Source organism: Mobula birostris, unplaced genomic scaffold (genome assembly GCF_030028105.1).
Source record: "Mobula birostris isolate sMobBir1 unplaced genomic scaffold, sMobBir1.hap1 scaffold_3923, whole genome shotgun sequence".
Classification (NCBI taxonomy): Eukaryota; Metazoa; Chordata; class Chondrichthyes; order Myliobatiformes; family Myliobatidae; genus Mobula; species Mobula birostris.
Window position 1 is genome coordinate 5,718 of NW_027277011.1, and position 22,908 is coordinate 28,625.

Below are 22,908 nucleotides of genomic sequence, written 5' to 3' on the forward strand. Positions count from 1 at the left end.
CTTTCTCACAGGTTGACGTGTGCCCAGCTGCCCAACAAGGTGCTGGAGAGCATCAGCATCATCGACACCCCGGGGATTCTGTCGGGAGCCAAGCAGAGGGTGAGCAGAGGTAAGGAAGCTGGCCCAATTGCTCAGCGGTTTCAGTCGCTATCCCACTGCTGACAGGTGAAGGAGAATCCTGCGATTCAGTGTTGGGGACTCACCTGAACGGAGGGAAGCTGTGTCCGCACTTTCCCGTCACACACCCCCGTCAGATACAGAGCGAAGCTCCTTCCACACTGCCCCACCACACGCTCTTGGGGTCATTTACGGAGTGAAAACTCCCTCTGCACCATCCCAAAACACACCCAGGGTCAGAGACACAGTGAAACTTCTTCCGCACCATCCCGTCATACACTCCCAGGGTCAGACACAGAGCGAAGCTCCCTCCACACTGTCCCATCACACACTCTTGCGGTCAGAGACAGAGTGAAGCTCCCTCCACACTGTCTTTGGAGAGGAATGAACCCTGCAACAAGTCCTACCAGGATGGATGAAGGGTCTTGGTCCAAAATGTTGACTGTTTATTCATTTCCATCAATTATGCCTGACCTGCTGAGTTCCTCCAGCATTTTGTGCTGAAGACCTGGATTGTTATTCCTGACCTCAGGATGTCCCAAGATATCTTCCAACTCGTGAGCTATGTCTGAGGCACAGTCGCTGTGGGGCCTCTGGAACAGCCACAAATCACAGGCTCTCTGGGAGCTGCATAGTGAGGGATCTGAACAGATTTAGGAGCCAAGGTATAATTGGTGTTGAAAAGGAAGCAGGCAAAGGGGGTTGTCGGTCTCTCCATTGAGAGTGGAACCTGCTCAGACTGAATCCTTCAGAGGGATTGATGGATTTCAGGGTTGTGGGGGCCTGTGGAGAAAATGTCACAATCTCAGCTACTGAAGGGAGGGAGAGACGGGAGTCTCACTCCAGACACACCACGCACCTGGGGCAGCAGATGGAGCCTCTTATCAACATAAGAAGTTCTGCAGATGCTGGAAATCCGGAGCAACACACACAAAGTGCTGGAGGAACTCAGCAGGTCAGGCAGCATCTATGGAAATGAAAAAACTGTTGATGATTTGGGCCGAGGCCCTTCTCCAGGATGAAGACTGATGTAGGGTCTCGCATCATGTCGACATTTTATTCCTCTCCATGCTGCCTGACCTATTCAGTTCCCGCCGCGTTCTCTGTGTATTATTGGGGAATGGGAAGGGGAAGGATGCCAGAATAAGAAGGGAAGGGAAGGGAAGGAGGACAAACTAGGTGATAGGTGAGACCAGGTGGATGAGGGAAGGGGGATGAAGTAAGAAGCTGGATCGTGATAGGTGGAAAAGGTAAAGGGCCGAAGAAGATGGAATCTGATAGGAGAGGAGAGTGGACCATGGCAGAAAGCGGAGGAGGAGGGGAACCAGGGAGGGTGAGGAGAAGGAGGAGGCCGAGTGGGCAAATGAAAAAGAGGGTAGGGGAAAGGGGGAGAATTACCAGAAGCTGGAGCCCCTGCTAAGACTGGGAAGTTCAGGCCTTTCAGGAGGAAATTAGAATGCCCGTGTCAGTCTAGTTGGCGTGTTCCAGGGGCTTTCGGTTCCCCAGGTGGACACAGTAGGCAGCTGGATCAGTTGTCCAGCTGTGTGCAGAATGTGGGGCTTGGTTAATCACACTCAAGGCAGACCACACAGGCAGGACTTTATTTTCACATACAAACGGACACAAACGCTCCCCAGTCCAACTCCTCCAGTGTCCTCGAGAACTGTGAAGGTGTTCCAGGGCCGTTGGGCACCGCATTCCTGACAGCGATGGGAACACTTTAGCTTAATTTAGTGCGTGTGAATGATTGTGTTAATCACTATTATCGGCTAAACTGTTTGTCGTAGTATTTGTCATGTACCGTTCAGCTACGTCTTCTAATATACAGCAACAAACTACAACAATTCAGAGTGGATCAGATTTATTATTTTCTTTGCAAGGGAAGTTCTTTTTTCCAGCTAAGTATTGTCTGGAAAACAGCTTCAATCTTATGTCTGAAACAAAGCACTTTTATACTTTTTACAAAGCACAGTAATTAGCTTGTGCCATTCCATAACATTACTCCATTATCTTCATCCTTATCTGTTTCTGACATTTATCCTTTAGAAGCTCTGTCCTGTTTTTTTCCTGTTGTCAAAACATCCCCCAAACAATAAAACCAATCTCCTGACATAAAAGAAGAACACACAGCTTCCTGTCAAAAAACACAGACTTGTAAGTCTCTCATCCAAACCAGCAAAGCACCTTGTGATTTCATAGGTTCCATTTTGTCACATTACATTTTACAAACATTACATATATATTTCCACATATTGTAGGATGTGTTTAGTAATGGAAAGGGCAGCAATGGTAATGATATGATGTCCTTTGGCTCAAAATCTGATCAGGGCAACATTTGCAGAAAAGATTCATACATTTTTCATACTTCCTCAGGAGAACATTTGGCCAACATGTTCTTTCCAGCTCACAGAGCAATCCCATGTTCCCCATTTATTGATCTTTTTGTGATGTTGGCATTCATTTCAAGAGGACTTGAATATAAATGCAAAGATGAGATGTTGAGGCTTCATAAGGCACTGGTGAGGCCTCACTTGGAGTATAGTGAGCAGTTTTGGACCCCTTATCTAAGAAAAGATGTGCTGAGATTGGAGAAGATTCAAAAGGAGGTTCATGAGAATGAAGGGGTTAACATATGCGAGGCATCTGGCAACATTGGGCCTGTACTCACTAGGTTTTAGATGAGTGTGTGCAAATCTCATTGAAACCTACCGAATGTTGAAAGGACTGGATAAGTTGGATGTGGAGAGGATGCTTCCTATGGTGGGGGTATCCAGAACTAAAGGGCACAGCCTCAAAAATTGAGGGGGTGACCTTTTAGAATAGAAGCAAGGAGGATTTTTTTTTTTAGCCGAAGAGTGGTGAACCTGTGGAATGCTCTGCCACGGACTGCGGTGGAGGCCAAGACCGTGGGTATATTTATCACGGAAGTCATTAGATTTCTGATTGGCCGGGGCATCAAAGGTTATGGTGAGAGGGCAGGTGTATGGGGTTGAATGGGATCTGGGATCAGCCATGATGAAATGGCAGAACAGACCCGATGGGCCAAATGGCCTAATTCTGCTCCTATGTCTTTATGGTTTTATGGTTTATGACAAAGTTTCCTGGCAGAGGGTAGCAGACACCAGCAGGATCAACAAACTCATCCGTAAGGCCAGTGATGTTGTGGGGATGGAACTGGACTCTCTCACGGTGGTGTCTGAAAAGAGGATGCTGTCCAAGTTGCACGCCATCTTGGTCAATGTCTCCCATCCACTACATAATGTACTGGGTGGGCACAGGAGTACATTCAGCCAGAGACTCATTCCACCAAGATGCAACACAGAGCGTCATAGGAAGTCATTCCTGCCTGTGGCCATCAAACTTTACAACTCCTCCCTTGGAAGGTCAGACACTCTGAGCCAATAGGCTGGTCCTGGACTTATTTCCTGGCATTATTTACATATTACTGTTTAACTATTTATGGTTTTATTACTATTTAATTATTTATGGTGCAATTGTAACGAAAACCATTTTCCCCTGGGATCAATAAAGTATGACTATGACTACTATGGATTGAAAGGCTTGTTGTATGAGGAGCGTTTGATGGTACTGGGCCTGTACTCACTGGAATTCAGAAGACAGGGGTGACTGTATTGAAACCTATAAAATGTTGAAAGGTCTCAGTGGAGTGGGTGTGGAGAGTTTGTTTCCTATGGTGGGAAAGTCGAAGACTAGAGGACACAGCCTTTTCGTAATGGCCTTCACAGCCGCCCTTGTCAACAGATTCCACAGATTCACCACTCTCTGGTTAAAGAAATTCCTCCTCATCTCCGTTCTAAATGGACATCCTTCTGGTCCCACCATAGGACACATCTTCTGTCCGTCCACACTGCCAAAGCCTTTCAACGTTCAATAATTTTCAATGAAATCCCCCCTCATTCTTCTGAGTTCCAGTGAGTACAGGCCAAGACCCACCAATACTTCATACAGGTTTCCCCCGCCATCCGAAGGTAGAGCGTTCCTATGAAACGGTTCGTAAGCTGGAATGTCGTAAAGCAAAGAAGCAATTACCACTTATTTGTATGGGAAAATTTTGTGAGCGTTCGCAGACCCAAAAATAACCTACCAAATCATGCCAAGTAACACATAAAATAACACTAACACATAGTAAAAGCAGGAATGATATGATAAATACACAGCCTATATAAGGTAGAAATACTTTTCCACAATCATTACTGCACTGTTCTCCGTAGCGAAAATCTCAGGCAAGCGCTGTCCAGTAACCTTTAAGCTATGAAGCTGCCAAATCATATCAAATAACGCGTAAAAATACACAACCTATATAAAGTAGAAATAATGTATGTACAGTGTAGTATCACTTACCGGAATTGGTTCAGCGCCGAGCACACTGATGCTGGTGTGTTAGACTGAGTCAGAGGTTGGCTGGTGCAGTGGCTCCCCACCCTCCAGGCCACTGACCGATACATTGCCGTGAAGAACGCAGGGGTCCAGCAGTAGCCGGGAGGCACATGGCACATCTTTAAGAAAAAAGCCAAAACAAACATGCTAATTAATTAGGTGCCGCCCATAATTGTCGGCCCAGATCAGTGCCGATTTCCGATTGCGTCGTCTCTGATCTGGGCCGACAATCACGTGCCGGGCGGCACCTAATAATTAGCATGTTTATTTCGGCTTTTTTCTTCAAGATATGCTGTGTGCCTCCCGGCTACCTTTGCATTCACCGCGAATCAGTACAGTATGTGTCTGTGGCCTGGGTGTTGGGGTGGTGGGACACTGGGGTGTCATCTCGTTGTCTGTTTCCATTAGAACAGGCAGCTCATCTTCTCCTATCTCTGCCTGCCTCGATGTCGAAGGTCGAGGTTCGTCGTCTGCTGTGGCTGATGTGGAAGGTTTGCTTGACTGCTGAGCCTCGCGCATTTTTCTATCACACAGTTCTTTGTAAGGACTCAAACTATCCTGCAAATATCCCCCAAACCTACGAACCCTTTCAAAATTAAAGTCGTACTTTATCATTACTCTTTCGGTTTTGATTGTTATCCTTTTTTCTTCCAAATGCATCAGCTCTTCATCTGTCAGTTCTTGGCCATGGGATGCCAAAACCTCTTCAACATTATCTTCGTCAACTTCCACAAGCCAAACTCACGTTGTCCTTACTTTGTTCACCACGATCGAAACGCTTAATTATGTCTAGTTTTACCATAAGTGTAACACCCTTACGAGCTCTTTCAGGCTTTTCCGATACCATAGAACTCATCTTGCAAACAGCTGCTCACAGGCACGTGTTAAAGCAAAGCAGTTCCAAATCCGGGGGAGAGCGGCTGCTCAGGGCGCGCTGCCTTTTATCGCGCGCTGATTTTTTTATCACACGCTGAATTTTTCTTTCGTAACAGTGAAAACACCTTCTGAAAGTGAAAATAGGGTACTAATGTAGGTCTTTCGTAACAGTGAGGTTTTGTAAAGTGAACGTTCGAAAAGCGGGGGACACCTGGACTTTACTGCCGCCAAACAATTGATACCAGAATGTACAATCATCACAGCAATATTTGATTCTGCGCTTCCTGCTCCCTGGATTACAAATCGATAGTAAATATTAAAAATTTAAATAATAAATCATAAATAGAAAAGGGAAAGTAAAGTAGTGCAAAAAAATCCGAGAGGCAGGTCCGGATATTTGGAGGGTACGGCCCAGATCCGGGTCAGGATCCGTTCAGCAGTCTTATCACAGTTGGAAAGAAACTGTTCCCAAATCTGGCCGTACGAGTCTTCAAGCTCCTGAGCCTTCTCCCGCAGGGAAGAGGGATGAAAATTGTGTTGGCTGGGTGGGTCGTGTCCTTGATTATCTTGGTAGCGCTGCTCCGACAGCGTGCGGTGTAAAGTGAGTCCAAGGATGGAAGATTGGTTTGTGTGATGTGCTGCGCCGTGTTCACAATCTTCTGCAGCTTCTTCCAGTCTTGGACAGGACAACTTCCATACCAGGTTGTGATGCACCCTAGAAGAATGCTTTCTACGGTGCATCTATAAAAATTAGTGAGGGTTTTAGGGGACAGGCCAAATTTCTTTAGCTTCTAATACTAACCCCTCAGACACAGAAACCACAGATCGTGGACTCAGAGCCAAGGTCAGGCTGCGGGGGTCCGTGTGACAGAGCATCCAACTCACCGACTGTGCAACGGTGTGGTGGTGCATGCAGTGGATAGGCAGGTAGAGATGGGCTGAGTGGTCTCTTATGGCCTGTTGTTCGATAACCATAAATGCAGAGCTGCACAAAGGAATCTTTTTGGAGAAATGTTTTTTTTTGTGCAAACTGATGCTGTGATACAGCCTTAGACTCAGGAAGGGAGTTAATTTAATAAAAATAATCATGAGCTTTAATCCTTTGCCAACCGCAAATATTTCATTAAAATTACAGAACTAAATTGCAGTCATTCACCTTGGATTATTATCGATGCAATCAGTAACTCTTTCCATAAAAATAAGGGAACAGGAGGCCATTCAGCCTATCTTGCTCTGCCTGTCACTGTGACTGACCTTCCTTGCCCTATCATCATAACTGCTAATGCCTCTAAACTGGTTGATGTCCTGGTTGAACTCGAAGATGTCCTGGAGCCTACGGAGGCTAGTGCCCATGATGGCGCTGACTGAGTTTACAACTCTCTGCAACTTATTTCAATCCTGTGCAGTTGCTCCTCACCCCCCCCCCGTACCAGACATGATACAGCCAGTTAAAATGCCCTTCACGGTACATAAGTAGAAATTTCCTTGCACCCAGCCTGTAGGGTCCTTTTGGAAGTTTCCAATAGATCTCTCGTTGTGCTAAATTTTGGAGAAGACTCGCCTCCGTTGTTCTTCTAATTCCTTCATTCCTCAGACTGACGAGTTTCACAACCAAACATTAGAAAACTGGTAAACAGCGAGGGAATCTGTCTGGGGTTATTTTGTGTTTGTATCTGAATACATGTCTTTTCATGTGATACTTCTAATGAAGAACCTAATACCAACATTCAAGATTACTTAACGTCATTTCCAGCACACAAGTGTAAAGGAGGAAATAATCATTGTTAATCCGGATCCGATGCTGCATAAGAAAACACAATAAGTAAAAAAAAAAATACACAGTAAGTATAAGTACATAAGATAGCTTCAAAGATTCAAAGTGCATTTATTATGAAAATATGTCTGCAGTATACAACCCTGAGATTCATCATCTTCACAGACAGCCATGAAACAAAGAAACGCCCTGGAACCCGTTCAAGGAACAGCATTGACAACCCCTTGTGCGCAAAAAAAACAAATCACGCAAATGGCAACAAAACAGAACAAGCAAAAATACAGAAAATAAAGCACACAATCAAAGGAGTCGGTATTCAGCTCAGCTCAGTGTTCATTATCTGTAGGCCGCCCCGATTCAAAGTCACCCAAAAGAAAAACGGAGCGACTCAAGAACGACAGTCTAATCGGCAGACCGCAGACCGGAACTTGGATAGCATCCTCCGACAGCATCGAGGGAGAGAGTGACCGTTCGAACGCAGGGACCTTCCCTCAGGAGCAGAGAGGGCGAGAGTCCGTCACACGCAGACGCCTTCCTCCGGCAGTGGCGAGTGAGAGGCTGGAAGATGGCGCTGAATATTTCACTCGCCTCTGTTTACAATCTCTCGGCTTCTTGGTCTTGAGGCTGTTCACCTCCCAGAACCTTCAAGGAGACAGCAACGTGCCAGATCACTCAATTGGCTCGAAAATGCACCATCAAACTGTAGATCGCAGGCTCCAGCAATACGGGACCACATTGGGAAGAAAAGGCAGACGTTACAGAAGTAAATGAAACCGTTTTGTGGAGAATGTAGCCCATGGTGGCATTGTTCTCTGGCCCCATTTTCTTCCAGAGTTGATAAACATTGATTGTACATCCATAAAGTGACGCTGGGCACAGGAGTGTCTGTACATAAGGTAACTCTGACAGGAAGTGATTATGTAGTGGTGGTTGGGGGTGTGGAGGGGTGGGTTAGTAGCGGAGGTGTTGATCAGCCTTACTGCTTGGGGAAGGGAACTGTGTGTCAATCTGATGCTGGATGCTATGGGAGTGGGACAAACAGTCCCTGAGCAGGGTGGGTGGGATCCCTCATGATGGTACTGGCCCTGTTCCAGCACCTTTCTGTATAAATCTCCTTGATGGTGGGTGTGCTGGTGAGGCATTGGGCAGTCTTGACTACCCGCTGTAGAGGCTTTCTGTCCATACCAGCTTGTCGGGATGCTCTCTACTGCACACCTGTAGAACGATGTGAGTATAGACCAGCAAGGGGATTGAAAATCTCCCTAAAGCAGATGAGTCGAGGCCAAAGCACGGTTGCACAAACCCTTCTGATTCACTAGTGACACTCCCAGCCTGATGCCCGGACGCCAAGAGAGCAAAGGACTGTCATTCTGAATCTCAGCACTCTGCTCTAGAGTTGCACGCGCAACGCTGGAGGAACTCAGCAGGCCAGACAGCGTCTGTGGGAAAGAGTACAGTCGATGTTTCAGGCCGAGACCCTTCTTCAGGCCTGAGAAGTCACAGTAAGAAGGTGGAGGGAGGGGAGGGGAGGAGAGGAAGGTGGCAGGTGATAGGTGAAACCGGGAGGGGCAGGGGTGAAGTAAAGAGCTGGGAAGTTGACTGGTGAAAGAGATACAGGGCTGGAGAAGGGGGAATCTGATAGGAGAGGGCAGAAGACCATGGAAGAAAGGGAAGGGGGAGGAGCACCAGAGGGAGGTGATGGTTGGGTAGGGAGGTAAGATGAGAGAGGGAAACGAATGGGAATGGTGAAGGAGAGGAGGGAGCTTACTGGAAGTTAGAGAAATTGATGTTCATGCCATCAGGTTGGAGACTACCCAGACGGAATATAAGATGTTGCTCTTCCAACCTGAGTGCGGCCTCGTCTTGACGGTAGCAGACACCATGGACTGACGTGTCGGGATGAGAATGCGATGTAGATTGAAATGAGTGGCTCCCGGGAGATCCCGCTGTTTGTGACGGATATCAAAAGCGCAGTGCTGGAAGTGGCCCTGGCCTGCCCTCCCTTGAAGGGGCATTTTCACCCCAGTGTTGCTCTCTTCGGAAAAAGCTGCCCTCTGTTCGCCTTGCCTTTCTTCCTGCTGGGTGGCGGAGTGCAGTGGTATGTCCAACACACAGCACTGCAGTCCAGCTGTGGCTGAAAATAGTGGCGATCTTGTAGCAGCTGGGAGACCTGTCATCCGTGAGGTAGGAGTTTGGGGCCTGCACCCACCTCCTCCACGCCTTGGGAGATGTGCGCCCTCAGTCACGGAGCGGCCTCGCAGACGCCCGATTTCTACGACCGAAGCATAAATGGGAGACTGAAACATCAAGACAGCAGGCGGTCTTTCGATGGAGCGTGAGAGCCTGTCACTCCTGGAGACAGGGCTTGGAGAAGTGACGCAGAAGGTTGTAACATTGGAACAGTGACTTGCACATCTCCCGCTCCCGTTGTTGCAGGAGTGACCTCCCTGTCCCGCACTGGAGAGCGAGAGTCTGTCTGAGATACCAAACTGCTGGATTGTGAACTGTAGAACAAGGTCTCTTAGCTGTTGCTTGTACGGTGGGGCCGGGAGGAAGGGGTGGTCAATGCTTCTGCTGGCTGAGGTGGGGGGTGTGGGGAGAGGAGGGTTGATGAATTTGCTGCAGCTTGTGTGACAGGAACGGGGAGGGGGGCTTTGGGGTTCCGATGGTCCTATCATTCTGTGGAGTTCCCCTGTTTTTGTGGGTGTCTGTGAAGAGTACGAATTTCAGGTTGTATACTGTATACATTCCCTGATATTAAAATTAATCTTTGAACCGGGTGCAATAAATCCTTTTCCAGTAGCATCTTTTTATTTGCAAATAAATACATTTATTATAAATTCAAACCAGTACAATACTATTAGACAATCGCATTACAAGCAAAAACCAACACAGACTAATCTAACACACTCCTGTCCTCATTGAGGATGGCATTTATCCTCTGCAGTGCCCACCAGTTTTGAAACTCCTCTATGTAACTCATGGATGCCACATATATCTTTGCCACAGCTACTCGGACACAGACCTACCCCTTGAACATTGCAGGCAGTCAGCCCGGTCAGAGCCCTCCACTGCCTGTCTCCAGGACCTATGGATAGCTATCTTAGCCAGCCCCAGGAGCAGGTTAACTGGACAGGGCCCCAGACAGTCCTTCCAGGTGAGGCAACACTCTGCCCGCGAATCTGCTGTGGTCATCTACTGTGCCTGACACTCCCGATGCGGCCTCCTCTATATGAGTCCTCATGAAGGGTCTTGCCCCAAAACATCAACTGTTTACTCTTTTCCATGCTGTCTGGCCTGCTGAGTTCCTCCAGCATTTTGCCTGTGTTGGAGTATTGTGTGCAGTTTTGGTCACCAACTACAGGAAAAGGTTGAAAGAGTACAGAGAAAATTTACGAGGATGTTGCCGGGTCTGCAGGACCTGAGCTATAAGGAAAGATTGAATAGGTTAGAACCTTATTCCCTAGAACGTAGAAGATTGAGAGGAGATTTGATAGAGATATACAAAACTATGAGAGGTATAGACAGGGTAAATGCAAGCAGGCTTTTTCCACTGAGGTTGGATGGGACTACAACCAGAGGTCATAGGTTAAGGGTGAAAGGTGAAAAGTTTAAGGGGAACATGAAGGAAGACCTCTTCACTCAGAGGGTTGTGAGAGTGTGGAATGAGCTGCCAGCGCAAGTGGTGCATGCGAGCTCGATTTCAACATTTAACAGATGTTTGGATAGGCACATGGATAGTAGGGGTATGGAGGAGTAGGGCCTGGTACAGGTGGATGGGAATAGACAGTTTCAATGGTTCGGCACAGACTAGATGGGCCAAAGGGCCTGTTTGCTGTACTTCTCTGACACTAACTGAGTAATAAATTATGTACTTAAATGAAATACAGACCAACTTAGCACATTATCAACACTTCTACAGCACCTTTTTGTGATGGAGGTATTGATCACGTGCACTGATATACAGTAAAAATCTTTGGTTTCGTGCCATCCAGACACATCAGTGTATAAATATGTACAGTCAGGAAGAAAGCAGAGAGCACTGTTACAGTTACAGGGAAGGCAGCTCTCAGCTGAACAGGGAGAAACCCCACCCAGCTCCAGACAAGGGGACAGTAACGAATCCCAGTTCACCCCCCCGTCTGGTGCATTGGAATGTGCTTTCACCAGACTACGGGGCTTTGAAGATGTGGGCAGAAATCTGGGGCTGCCTTGAACTTGGAGCAAACAGTTACAGACTGCCTTTGTTAAGTGCTTCCTGTCACAAGATAAACACCGGACAAACCTTCGGAAAATCGATAAAGCGGTTCTAATCTGGTGTTTATGTTTGTGTTGCTACAGCCCCACTGCCTGTAACCCTCTCATTCACCGTCCAATGTTCAGGGGCGATGTCTCCCGATGTCCCACTTGTGCAACGCACTCCTCTCAGATGTCGGCTGATGCCCAGTGTCTCGGAGTTTGATCACAAAATGCAGCAACCCCATCTCTACCACCTGAATGGCAGAGAGGGTGTTGGAACTTACACTGAGAGAGAACAAGGCTTCAACGCGTCTGTGGCTGAGGTGGAAGGCGGTTACTGGGTCCATGGGAGCTGAAGTGACGGTGCATGTGTTTGTCGCCATCCCCGACCCTGAACTCCCCCTGCTTTCTGAGCAGACGTTTCTTCTCACACTCTGTTCAAAGGGAGCTCTCCTGAATTTAGCTTAACTGGTATTGTTGGTGCAGTCTGCAGAGAGAGAGGTGATTGCTTCATCGGTTTCATTTTGTAATCCTACTTTGAGCTTCAGCTCTTATAAGACCATAAAATATGGGAGCAGAATTAGGCCATTCGGCCCATCGAGTCTGCTCTGGCATTTCATCATGGCTGATCCATTTCCCTCTCAGCCCGATCTCCTGCCTTTGCCCCAAATCCCTTCATTTCCTGACCAATCATGATTCTGTCAACCTCTGCCATAAATATACATAAAGACTTGGCCTCCACAGCCACCTGTGGGAACAAACTCTGCAGATTCACCATTCTCTGGCTAAAGAAATTCCTCCTCATTTCCATTCTAAAAGGTCACCCCTCTCTTTTGAGGATGTGTTCTCTGGTCTTAGGCTCCCCCACCATAGAAAATAGCTTCTCCACATCCACTCTATCAAGGCCTTTCAACATTCGATAAGTTTTAATGAGGTCACCCCTCATTCTGCCGAATTCTAGTGAATACAGGCCCAGAGCCATCAAATGCCCTTCATATGACAAGCTGTTCAATCCTGGAATCATTTTTATGAGCCTCCTTTGAACCCTGTCCAGTGTCAGCACATCCTTTCTGAGATGCAGGGAGAAAGGGAGGATCCAATACTCCCAGTGAGGCCAAACCAGGGCTTCATAAAGTCTCAACATTACACCATTGCTTTTATAGTCTCGTCCTCTGGAAATGACTGTAAACATTCCAATTGCCCTCCTCACCACAAACTCAGCCTGCAAATTAACATTCAGGGAATTCTCTCTCTCCTCTCCCCCTCTCTTTGTGTAATGTGCCTAAGACTTTTGCGTAGTGCTGTATATCAGAACATACAATGAGTATTTGATGGCTTTCGTCCTGTACTCACTGGAGTTTAGAAGAATGAGGGGGGATCTCATTGACAGGCCTCAACAGAGTGGGTGTTTCCTATAGTGGGGGACGGTGGTTAGGACCGGAGGGCATAGCCTCAGAGAAGAGTTCAAAGTAAATTTTATTATCAAAGAACATGTATGTCACCACTTACAATCACGAGATACATTTTCCTGCGGGCAGTAAGCCTACAGTAAAATAACCATAACAAGGATCAGTGAAAGACTGCCTAACTAGGGCGTTCAACCAGAGTGCAAAAGACAACAAACTGTGCAAATACAAAAAGAAAGTAATAGTAAATAAATAAGCAATATATATCAAGAACATGAGATGAAGACTCCCTGGCAGTGAGCCCATTGGTTGTGGGAACAGTTCAGGGATGGGCCGAGTGAAGTTGTCTCCTCTGGTTCAGGAGCCTGATAGCTGAGGGGTAATAGCTGTTCCTGAACCTAATGGTGCGGGTCCTGAGGCTCCTGTACCTTCTTCCTGATGGCAGCAGCGAGAGAGGGTATGACCTGGGTGTTGGGGATCTCTGATGATGGATGCTGCTTTCCTACGACAGGGTTTCATGTAGATGTGCTCAATGGTTGGGAGGGCTTTACCCGTGATGCCCTGCGTCGTATCTGTTACTTTTTGTAGGACTTTCCGTTCAAGGGCATTGGTGTTTCCATACCAGGCCGTGGTGCAGTCAGTCAATATACTCTCCACCGTGCATCTACAGAGTTTTAAATGCCACACCGAATCTCTAAGGAAGTCGAAGTGCTGCCGTGCTTTCCTTGTAATTGTGCTTACATGCTGGGCCCAGGACAGTCCACCGAAATAATAATACTCAGGAATTTAAAGTTGCTAACCCTCTCCAGAGGTGCCCTTTTAGAAAAGAGAGAGTGGCGAATCTGTGGAATTCATTGCCACAGATGACTGTAGCGGCCAAGTCATTGGGTATATTTAAAGCGGATGTTGATGTGTTCTTGGTTAGTCAGGACATCAAAAGTTACGGGGAGAAGGCAGAAGAATGGTGTTGAGAGGAATGATAATCAGCCAGGATGGAATGGCGTGGACAAATGACCTAATTCTGCTCCAATGTCTTCTGACGTCCGTACCTCCTTGGGTGATGTGGGCTCAGTTCCTGCCTGTTGCTTTGAAGTGGCCCTGGACTGATTACTTCATTTAAGACGCTATACGAACGCAGGAGCCTGTTGTGCTGTGGCACCAAAGCTCATTGCAAGCAGAACATTCCGGTAGTTTTGATGTTGAGCCACTGCCCATCACTTCCCCAGGTCGCTACTTAGATCCAGCTCCTGCCCGTGTCCTGGCTCAGCTGATGCATGGAGGTTGAAGGGGACGAGTAAGTCCCTGGCACTGTGCTGGGCACCTGACGGTTAATGGCCTCGTCCATCAAGCTGAGCTCCCCAGCCACTCATTCAGCACTTCTGTTCAAAGCTCACAACTGCCTTTTAAGGAATATTCTGCTGCTGTGTGTTTGACTCCTTGCCAAGGGACTTTGCGGAAGTTCTAAGATGCACAGTGGAGAGTATCCTGACTGGTTGTGTCATGGACTGGTATGGAAACACCAATGACCAGGAACAGAACAGGCTACAGACACTGGTAGATACGGCCCAGTCCAACACAGGCAAAGCCCCCTCCACCATTGAGCACACCTGCACGGAGCACTGACAGAAGAAAGCAGCATCCCTCATCAGAGACCCCCACATCCCAGGCTATGCTCTCTTCTTGGTGCTTCTGTTGGGTAGGAGGTCCCACACCACCAGGTTCAGGAACAGTTATTACCCCACAACCATCAGGCTCCTGAACCAGTGTGGATAATTTCACTCACCACAATGAGCCTCAGGTCCCACACCACCAGGTTCAGGAACAGTTATTACCTTACAAACCACCAGGCTCCTGAACTAGTGTGGATAACTTCACTCACCACAATGAGCCTCAGGTCCCACACCACCAGGTTCAGGAACAGTTATTACCCGACAACCATCAGGCTCCTGAACCAGTGTGGATAACTTCACTCACCACAATGAGCCTCAGGTCCCACACCACCAGGTTCAGGAACAGTTATTACCCCACAACCATCAGGCTCCTGAACCAGTGTGGATAACTTCACTCACCACAATGAGCCTCAGGTCCCACACCACCAGGTTCAGGAACAGTTATTACCCCACAACCATCAGGCTCCTGAACCAGTGTGGATAACTTCACTCACCACAATGAGCCTCAGGTCCCACACCACCAGGTTCAGGAACAGTTATTACCCCACAACCATCAGGCTCCTGAACCAGTGTGGATAACTTCACTCACCACAATGAGCCTCAGGTCCCACACCACCAGGTTCAGGAACAGTTATTACCCCACAACCATCAGGCTCCTGAACCAGTGTGGATAACTTCACTCCCCACAATGAGCCTCAGGTCCCACACCACCAGGTTCAGGAACAGTTATTACCCCACAACCATCAGGCTCCTGAACCAGTGTGGATAAATTCACTCACCTCAACTCAGAATTGATTACACATCCTGCAGACTCACTTCCAAGGATTCTACAACTCATGTTCTCAATATTATTTATTTATTTAATATTTTAAAATATATTTCACTATTTGTCTAATTTTTCACACTGGTTGTTTGTTAGTCTTTGTTATTTACATATTTTCATAAATTCTATTGCATTTCTTTACTCTCCTGTAAATGTCTGCAAGAAAAGGGATCTGCGGGTTGTATGTGGTGACATATCTGTTTTCTGATAATAAAATCAGTTTGAACTTTGAGCGAAGAGGGAGGGGTTACTGGACACAGCTGAGGGCGGCTGCCTGGGACTCAAATTCTGCACGCTGGAGCTCTGTGGGCGACCTCCTGGACAGTCTCCAGACCAGGATGTAGCTGAGGAAGGAATGGAAGGAACCGTGTTTCCATAGCGCCCTTTGCATCTCCGTCAACACACTTCACAGCTGTCACGGGCGGGTAGTGCTCCTGCAGAGCAGCTCAGTATTGACCCCTGACCTCAACATAACTGGGTTATAACCTAGTCTGTGTTGAGTTGTTCTCCGATCTGGGCAATTTACTTGCAAATGGTTCATCACCATGTGGGAAGACATCGTCAGCGCACTGTTGATTGTGGGGTGCCCTCCGAATGCTTGGCCTTTATATACGTATCAATCAGCTGATTGGACATCATGTCAGAAACTCAGTCGTGATGTGGGGAGGAAATCTCATGGCTGTGTGGCAAATTTCTTCTGTTGTGATCTGGAATTTTGCCCGCATCGGCTCATAAACAGGATCGAGGTCAACGTGTCCGTTTACAGAATTGTTCACGGAAAATCCACGCTCCTAGAAATTCTCTTGCATGTTGCGTGTTCACTTGCACCATGGCTTTCACTGAGTTTCCAAATTGACGTCCAATCACATCTTCTGAGTAATTTCCAATAACCTGGTCTGCTTGATGCTTCCTCACGAATCCTGACCTCAATGCTGTCTGTGTGGAGTTTGCATGTTCTGCCTGTGATCACATTGGTTTCCCTCCCCCCCCCCCACCCCAGGTGATCCAGTTTCCTTCCCACATCTCAGAGACTTGTGGGTTGGCTACTGTAGAATGTCCCTGGTGGGTAGGTGAAGGGTTGAATCTTGGGGGGGCGGTGGGTGGGTGGTGGTGAATGGAATGTGTGCAGATTAGGATGCTGGACAGGTTGTTGGGAAATGAGACACAAGAGGTTCTACAGATGCTGGAAATCCAGAGCAACACACACAAACAGCCCCGTTCTCCTACAATCCCCCCGTAACCCTGACTAATCAAGAACTTATCAAAACTGCCACTTTCGATAAAGCATGTGGTTCATAATTTTCTAAACCTTAGCAACACACAATAGGATGGAGAACGATGTTGGGTCTCATCTCAAATCAAAAACTGTTTATCCCTCTCCATGGGTGCTGCCTGGCCTGCTGAGTTCCTCCAGCATTTTGCACGTGTGACTCTGGACTCTCCAGAATCTTCTGTGCACCATTTCCGAATAACATTACCATGCTGGCCAATAACATAAGATCACAAACAGTTTACAGTTCAAAGTAGATTTTATTATCAGAGTACATATATGTCACCATATACAACTGAGATTCATTTTCCTGTGGACATACTCAGTAAATCTATAGAATAGCAACTATAACAGGATCAGTGAAAGATCAACCAGAGTGCAGAAGACAACAAGCTGTGCAAATGCAAATATAAATAAGACATAGAAGCCGAATCAGGCCATTCAGCCCATTGAGTGTGCTCTGCCATTCCATCATGACTGATTTGTTATCCCTCTCAGCCCCGTTCTCCTACAATCCCCCCGTAACCCTGACTAATCAAGAACTTATCAAAACTGCCACTTTCAATAAAGCATGTGGTTCATAATTTTCTAAACCTTAGCAACACACAAAAATTGGTGGAGGAACTCAGCAGGTCAGGCAGCATCTATGGAGGGGAATAAACAGTCAACGTCTTGGGCTAAGACCTACTCCAGGAAGCCTTTCCTATCCAACCTGCATCCCAGAACATCCACCCGATGTGTCGGGTTCTGGGAGCTCTCGAGGTTTGCTTGGACTCTGAACTCTAGGTCAGACACCGCCCTGTGCACGGCTCCCTCTGAAAAATTCCTCCTTGCGTTCCAGGTTACGATTACCCGGCGGTTCTGCAGTGGTTCGCTGAGCGAGTGGACCGCATCATTCTCCTCTTCGACGCCCACAAGCTGGAAATCTCGGATGAGTTCTCGGAGGCAATCCGAGCTCTGAAGGGCAACGAGGACAAGATCCGCGTGGTGCTGAACAAGGCCGACCAAGTGGACACCCAGCAGCTGATGAGGGTCTACGGGGCCCTCATGTGGTCCCTCGGCAAGGTCATCAACACCCCTGAGGTCCTCCGGGTCTACATCGGCTCCTTCTGGTCCGAGCCGCTCCTCATTTCCGACAACCGGAAGCTCTTTGAGCTGGAGGAACAAGACCTCTTCCAGGATCTGCAGAACCTGCCCAGGAACGCGGCCCTAAGGAAGCTGAATGATCTGGTGAAAAGAGCAAGGCTTGTGAGGGTAAGTTAGTGTGACCCGGCCTGCGAGGGGAGGAGGGAGGACCTGAGGGAGGGTCACACTGTGGGAGGGGTGATACTGAGGGAGGGTCACACTGTGGGAGGGGTGATACTGAGAGAGGGTCACACTGTGGGGGGTGGTACTGAGGGAGGGTCACACTGTGGGAGGGGTGGTACTGAGGGAGGGTCACACTGAGGGAGGGTCACACTGTGGGAGGGGCGGTACTGAGGGAGGGTCACACTGTGGGAAGGGCGGTACTGAGGGAGGGTCACACTGTGGGAGGGGTGGCAGTGAGGGAGGGTCACACTGTGGGAGGGGCGGTACTGAGGGAGGGTCACACTGTGGGAGGGGTGGTACTGAGGGAGGGTCACACTGTGGGAGGGGCGGTACTGAGGGAGGGTCACACTGTGGGAGGGGTGGTACTGAGGGAGGGTCACACTGAGGGAGGGTCACACTGTGGGAGGGGCGGGTACTGAGGGAGGGTCACACTGTGGGAAGGGCGGTACTGAGGGAGGGTCACACTGTGGGAGGGGTGGCAGTGAGGGAGGGTCACACTGTGGGAGGGGCGGTACTGAGGGAGGGTCACACTGTGGGAAGGGCGGTACTGAGGGAGGGTCACACTGTGGGAGGGGTGGCAGTGAGGGAGGGTCACACTGTGGGAGGGGCGGTACTGAGGGAGGGTCACACTGTGGGAGGGGTGGTAGTGAGGGAGAGTCACACTGTGGGAGGGGTGGTACTGAGGGAGGGTCACACTGTGGGAGGGGCGGTACTGAGGGAGGGTCACACTGTGGGAGGGGTGGTAGTGAGGGAGAGTCACACTGTGGGAGGGGCGGCAGTGAGGGAGGGTCACACTGTGGGAGGGGCGGCAGTGAGGGAGGGTCACACTGTGGGAGGGGCGGTACTGAGGGAGGGTCACACTGTGGGAGGGGCGGTACTGAGGGAGGGTCACACTGTGGGAGGGGTGGTACTGAGGGAGGGTCACACTGTGGGAAGGGCGGTACTGAGGGAGGGTCACACTGTGGGAGGGGTGGCAGTGAGGGAGGGTCACACTGTGGGAGGGGCGGTACTGAGGGAGGGTCACACTGTGGGAGGGGTGGTACTGAGGGAGGGTCACACTGTGGGAGGGGCGGTACTGAGGGAGGGTCACACTGTGGGAGGGGTGGTACTGAGGGAGGGTCACACTGAGGGAGGGTCACACTGTGGGAGGGGCGGTACTGAGGGAGGGTCACACTGTGGGAAGGGCGGTACTGAGGGAGGGTCACACTGTGGGAGGGGTGGCAGTGAGGGAGGGTCACACTGTGGGAGGGGCGGTACTGAGGGAGGGTCACACTGTGGGAAGGGCGGTACTGAGGGAGGGTCACACTGTGGGAGGGGTGGCAGTGAGGGAGGGTCACACTGTGGGAGGGGCGGTACTGAGGGAGGGTCACACTGTGGGAGGGGTGGTAGTGAGGGAGAGTCACACTGTGGGAGGGGTGGTACTGAGGGAGGGTCACACTGTGGGAGGGGCGGTACTGAGGGAGGGTCACACTGTGGGAGGGGTGGTAGTGAGGGAGAGTCACACTGTGGGAGGGGCGGCAGTGAGGGAGGGTCACACTGTGGGAGGGGCGGCAGTGAGGGAGGGTCACACTGTGGGAGGGGCGGTACTGAGGGAGGGTCACACTGTGGGAGGGGCGGTACTGAGGGAGGGTCACACTGTGGGAGGGGTGGTACTGAGGGAGGGTCACACTGTGGGAGGGGCGGTACTGAGGGAGGGTCACACTGTGGGAGGGGTGGTACTGAGGGAGGGTCACACTGAGGGAGGGTCACACTGTGGGAGGGGCGGTACTGAGGGAGGGTCACACTGTGGGAAGGGCGGTACTGAGGGAGGGTCACACTGTGGGAGGGGTGGCAGTGAGGGAGGGTCACACTGTGGGAGGGGCGGTACTGAGGGAGGGTCACACTGTGGGAAGGGCGGTACTGAGGGAGGGTCACACTGTGGGAGGGGTGGCAGTGAGGGAGGGTCACACTGTGGGAGGGGCGGTACTGAGGGAGGGTCACACTGTGGGAGGGGTGGTAGTGAGGGAGAGTCACACTGTGGGAGGGGTGGTACTGAGGGAGGGTCACACTGTGGGAGGGGCGGTACTGAGGGAGGGTCACACTGTGGGAGGGGTGGTAGTGAGGGAGAGTCACACTGTGGGAGGGGCGGCAGTGAGGGAGGGTCACACTGTGGGAGGGGCGGCAGTGAGGGAGGGTCACACTGTGGGAGGGGCGGTACTGAGGGAGGGTCACACTGTGGGAGGGGCGGTACTGAGGGAGGGTCACACTGTGGGAGGGGTGGTACTGAGGGAGGGTCACACTGTGGGAGGGGCGGTACTGAGGGAGGGTCACACTGTGGGAGGAGTGGTACTGAGGGAGATTCACACTGTGGGAGGGGCGGTACTGAGGGAGGGTCACACTATGGGAGGGATGGTACCGAGGGAGGGTCACACTGTGGGAGGGGCGGTACTGAGGGAGGGTCACACTGTGGGGGTGGTATTGAGGGAAAGTCACACTGTGGGAGGGGTCGGTACTGAGGGAGGGTCACACTGGGAGGGGTGGTACCGAGGGAGGGTCACACTGTGGGAGGGGTGATACTGAGGGAGGGTCACACTGTGGGGCTGGTATTGAGGGAAAGTCACACTGTGGGAGGGGTCGGTACTGAGGGAGGGTCACACTGTGGGAGGGGCATATGAGAGAGGCTCACACTGTTGGAGCTCTCTCTCCTAAAGTTGAAAATTTGCTGCAAAATCGCAAAGATCGATTTTGGAGACTGCCTGAAGACTTTGGGAGTGTGGCGTATCATCTCGGCAGCAGACTGAAACAGTCTCCTTTCCTGGAAGGATTCTGTTCGGTGAAGGTTTTTTTGGCACTGAGCAGTGGACGCGGCTGTTGGATTGCCGGAGTTTCGAGTCTAATAAATTTATTCTGTTTGTAACAATGGAAAACCTCACCTGTTTGGAATTCCTAGCCCAGGGCACTGGGTGAAGAGTACTTTTGGACTTTGGAACGGCCGGAGGAACACTGGCCCGGGGAGATGGCATCATTGTTTGCAGTGGCACAGATGGTGTGAGGTTTTTAACACCACACGGACCTCCCTGCCTGCCTGCTCCTTTCCCGTTCCCTCCTGTCCCCTCCCGTCCAGTCTCTGAACTGTTTCTCTTTGACTGTTTTCTGGTGTCCCTTGGGCGTGGAGTATGGAGTATCCCAGCGGCAATATTTGAACCCTTCAATTTGAACACTATCATGGCGGGGTGCAGCTCCAAGTTGGCCACGCCAAAGTTGTATGTGGAGGCCGCGGGGTCTGTAGTTGCCACTGACGAAGAGGACCACCATTACTGTACTGACTCTAAAGAACGCTGTACAGTGTACCGTGCCTACTTCAGTCGGTAGGAATGCCGACATAAGAGCCAAGGTGGAGACTGTTGGAGGTCGTGAGGGTATTGTTGCGGTAGCGGTTTTGAATGGGAAAACTATTTTCTATTTGAAGTCACCGAGGGGTGTGTTTTTGACTGAGTCAGGGGTTAAACTCGGGGAGGGTTCTTATGCAGGTGGAGCCGGTGTTGGCCCCTGTGCAGTTGGTAATACTCTCTGACACCCACCCCATGACAAGGCCCTCTTCCCCTGTCTGTGCTCCATCAGCGAGGTGCGTTCGAAAATAACCCCGATACAGTACAGGGCACCTCCGCGGGGTTACGAGCACCGATTCCCATTCCAGCGCCGTCTGCTTATGCAGTTAGAATGGGGCGGGGATGCCGAGGGGCGGCTTCAGGTTTATTTTGAGGGGCATCACTATACTGTCCCGAGGGCTATGGGTCACCTGTAGGGAGTTTGGGCACATTCGGAAGAATTGCCTGAACCATCGGGCGGCCAACTCTGCCTCGGAGGCACAGGGTGATATGGATGGGCCTTCTCCCGCTGACCTCCCTCCAGCTGACCCCCCCCTCCATCTGTCCCCCTCCCAGCTGTCCCTCCCCCTGTGCCACAGGCTGTGGAAGCCGTGGTTGGACACGGGGTGGGTGACAGCGAGGGGCCATCTGGTGGCCCACATCCGACTGCTGCGGAGTGCCTAGTTAAGGTTAATGGGTCTTTGACAGCGTTCTTGTGCTTTGGGAGGGGTGTGGGTCAGGGTGCCCCATGTCAGACAGGACTCACCTTGGTGGCCTGTTTTACCGTCTGGCAGTGGAGGAGGTTCCCAGTGGAAATCTCTGTACACAGGGGTCCTTCCCCTGTACATTGGGGACCTGGGGTGGAAGGTGTTGCATCAGGCAGTACCGTACAACAGGTTCACTGACACCCCACCCAGTCCACCTGTCCATTCTGTGGCCGGGAGGAGTCAGTGGACCCCGCTTATATGGAGTGTGAGAGGTTGCAGCCCCTGTTTGAGTATCTGAAGGGGCTGCTGCTGAGGTTCTGGTTGTACTTCTGCCCCGCGCTCCTCATATACGGATACCCAGTTCGGAAGGGTGCGGGTCGCGAGGAGGATCTCCAGGTGGGTTTGCTCCTGGGCCTGGCCAAGATGGCCATTCACGGGTCTAGGTGGCGGAAAGTGGAGGGTGCTGCCCGGGCCGACTGCCTGCCCCTTTTCTGAGGATACGTTCATGCCCGGCTGTCCTTGGAGAGGGAACATGGGTACAGTGGGGGTTTCTGGGAATGGTGGGCCCCCTAGGGAATTGATTGTTTTATAGAGAATAGTAATCTATTTTAATTTGAATTTGTTCACTGTCTTGTAAATACTGAATGCTTCTATTTTGTGTATTTTTGTGTAAATAAACTTCTGTAGTTTGTAAAAAAAGGGGGTGGGACAGAGGGAGGTACTGAGATACAGTGTGATGCTCGCTCAACACCTCCCATCTACCAACTAGCGGCGTACATTCAGCAAAATGGACCACCTGACTCCCCTCCGCCTCCCAACCCTCTCGTGCCCTTTGCGTTTTCCGTGACTCACGGACTGCGTGGACGTGGCCATAAATAGTGAGAATGCAGCCTACAGTGGATTCTCCAGTGGGCCAAGGGTGCAGCCAACACAAACATATCTTTATCATGATAAGGACATGTTTATTTGTGCT

At 50.2% G+C, this 22,908-nt stretch overlaps 1 protein-coding gene across 1 annotated transcript; it reads left to right on the forward strand.

Annotated features, from left to right (window-relative positions):
* LOC140193133 (EH domain-containing protein 2-like) lies at window positions 1–22,331 on the forward strand (the record flags this gene model as incomplete). Its single annotated transcript, XM_072250543.1, has 3 exons — window positions 1–109; window positions 17,415–17,827; window positions 22,146–22,331. Coding segments are annotated over 3 exons (708 nt in total), but the record flags the coding sequence as incomplete, so codon positions are not given.
* Between the last annotated feature and the right edge of the window lie 577 nt (window positions 22,332–22,908).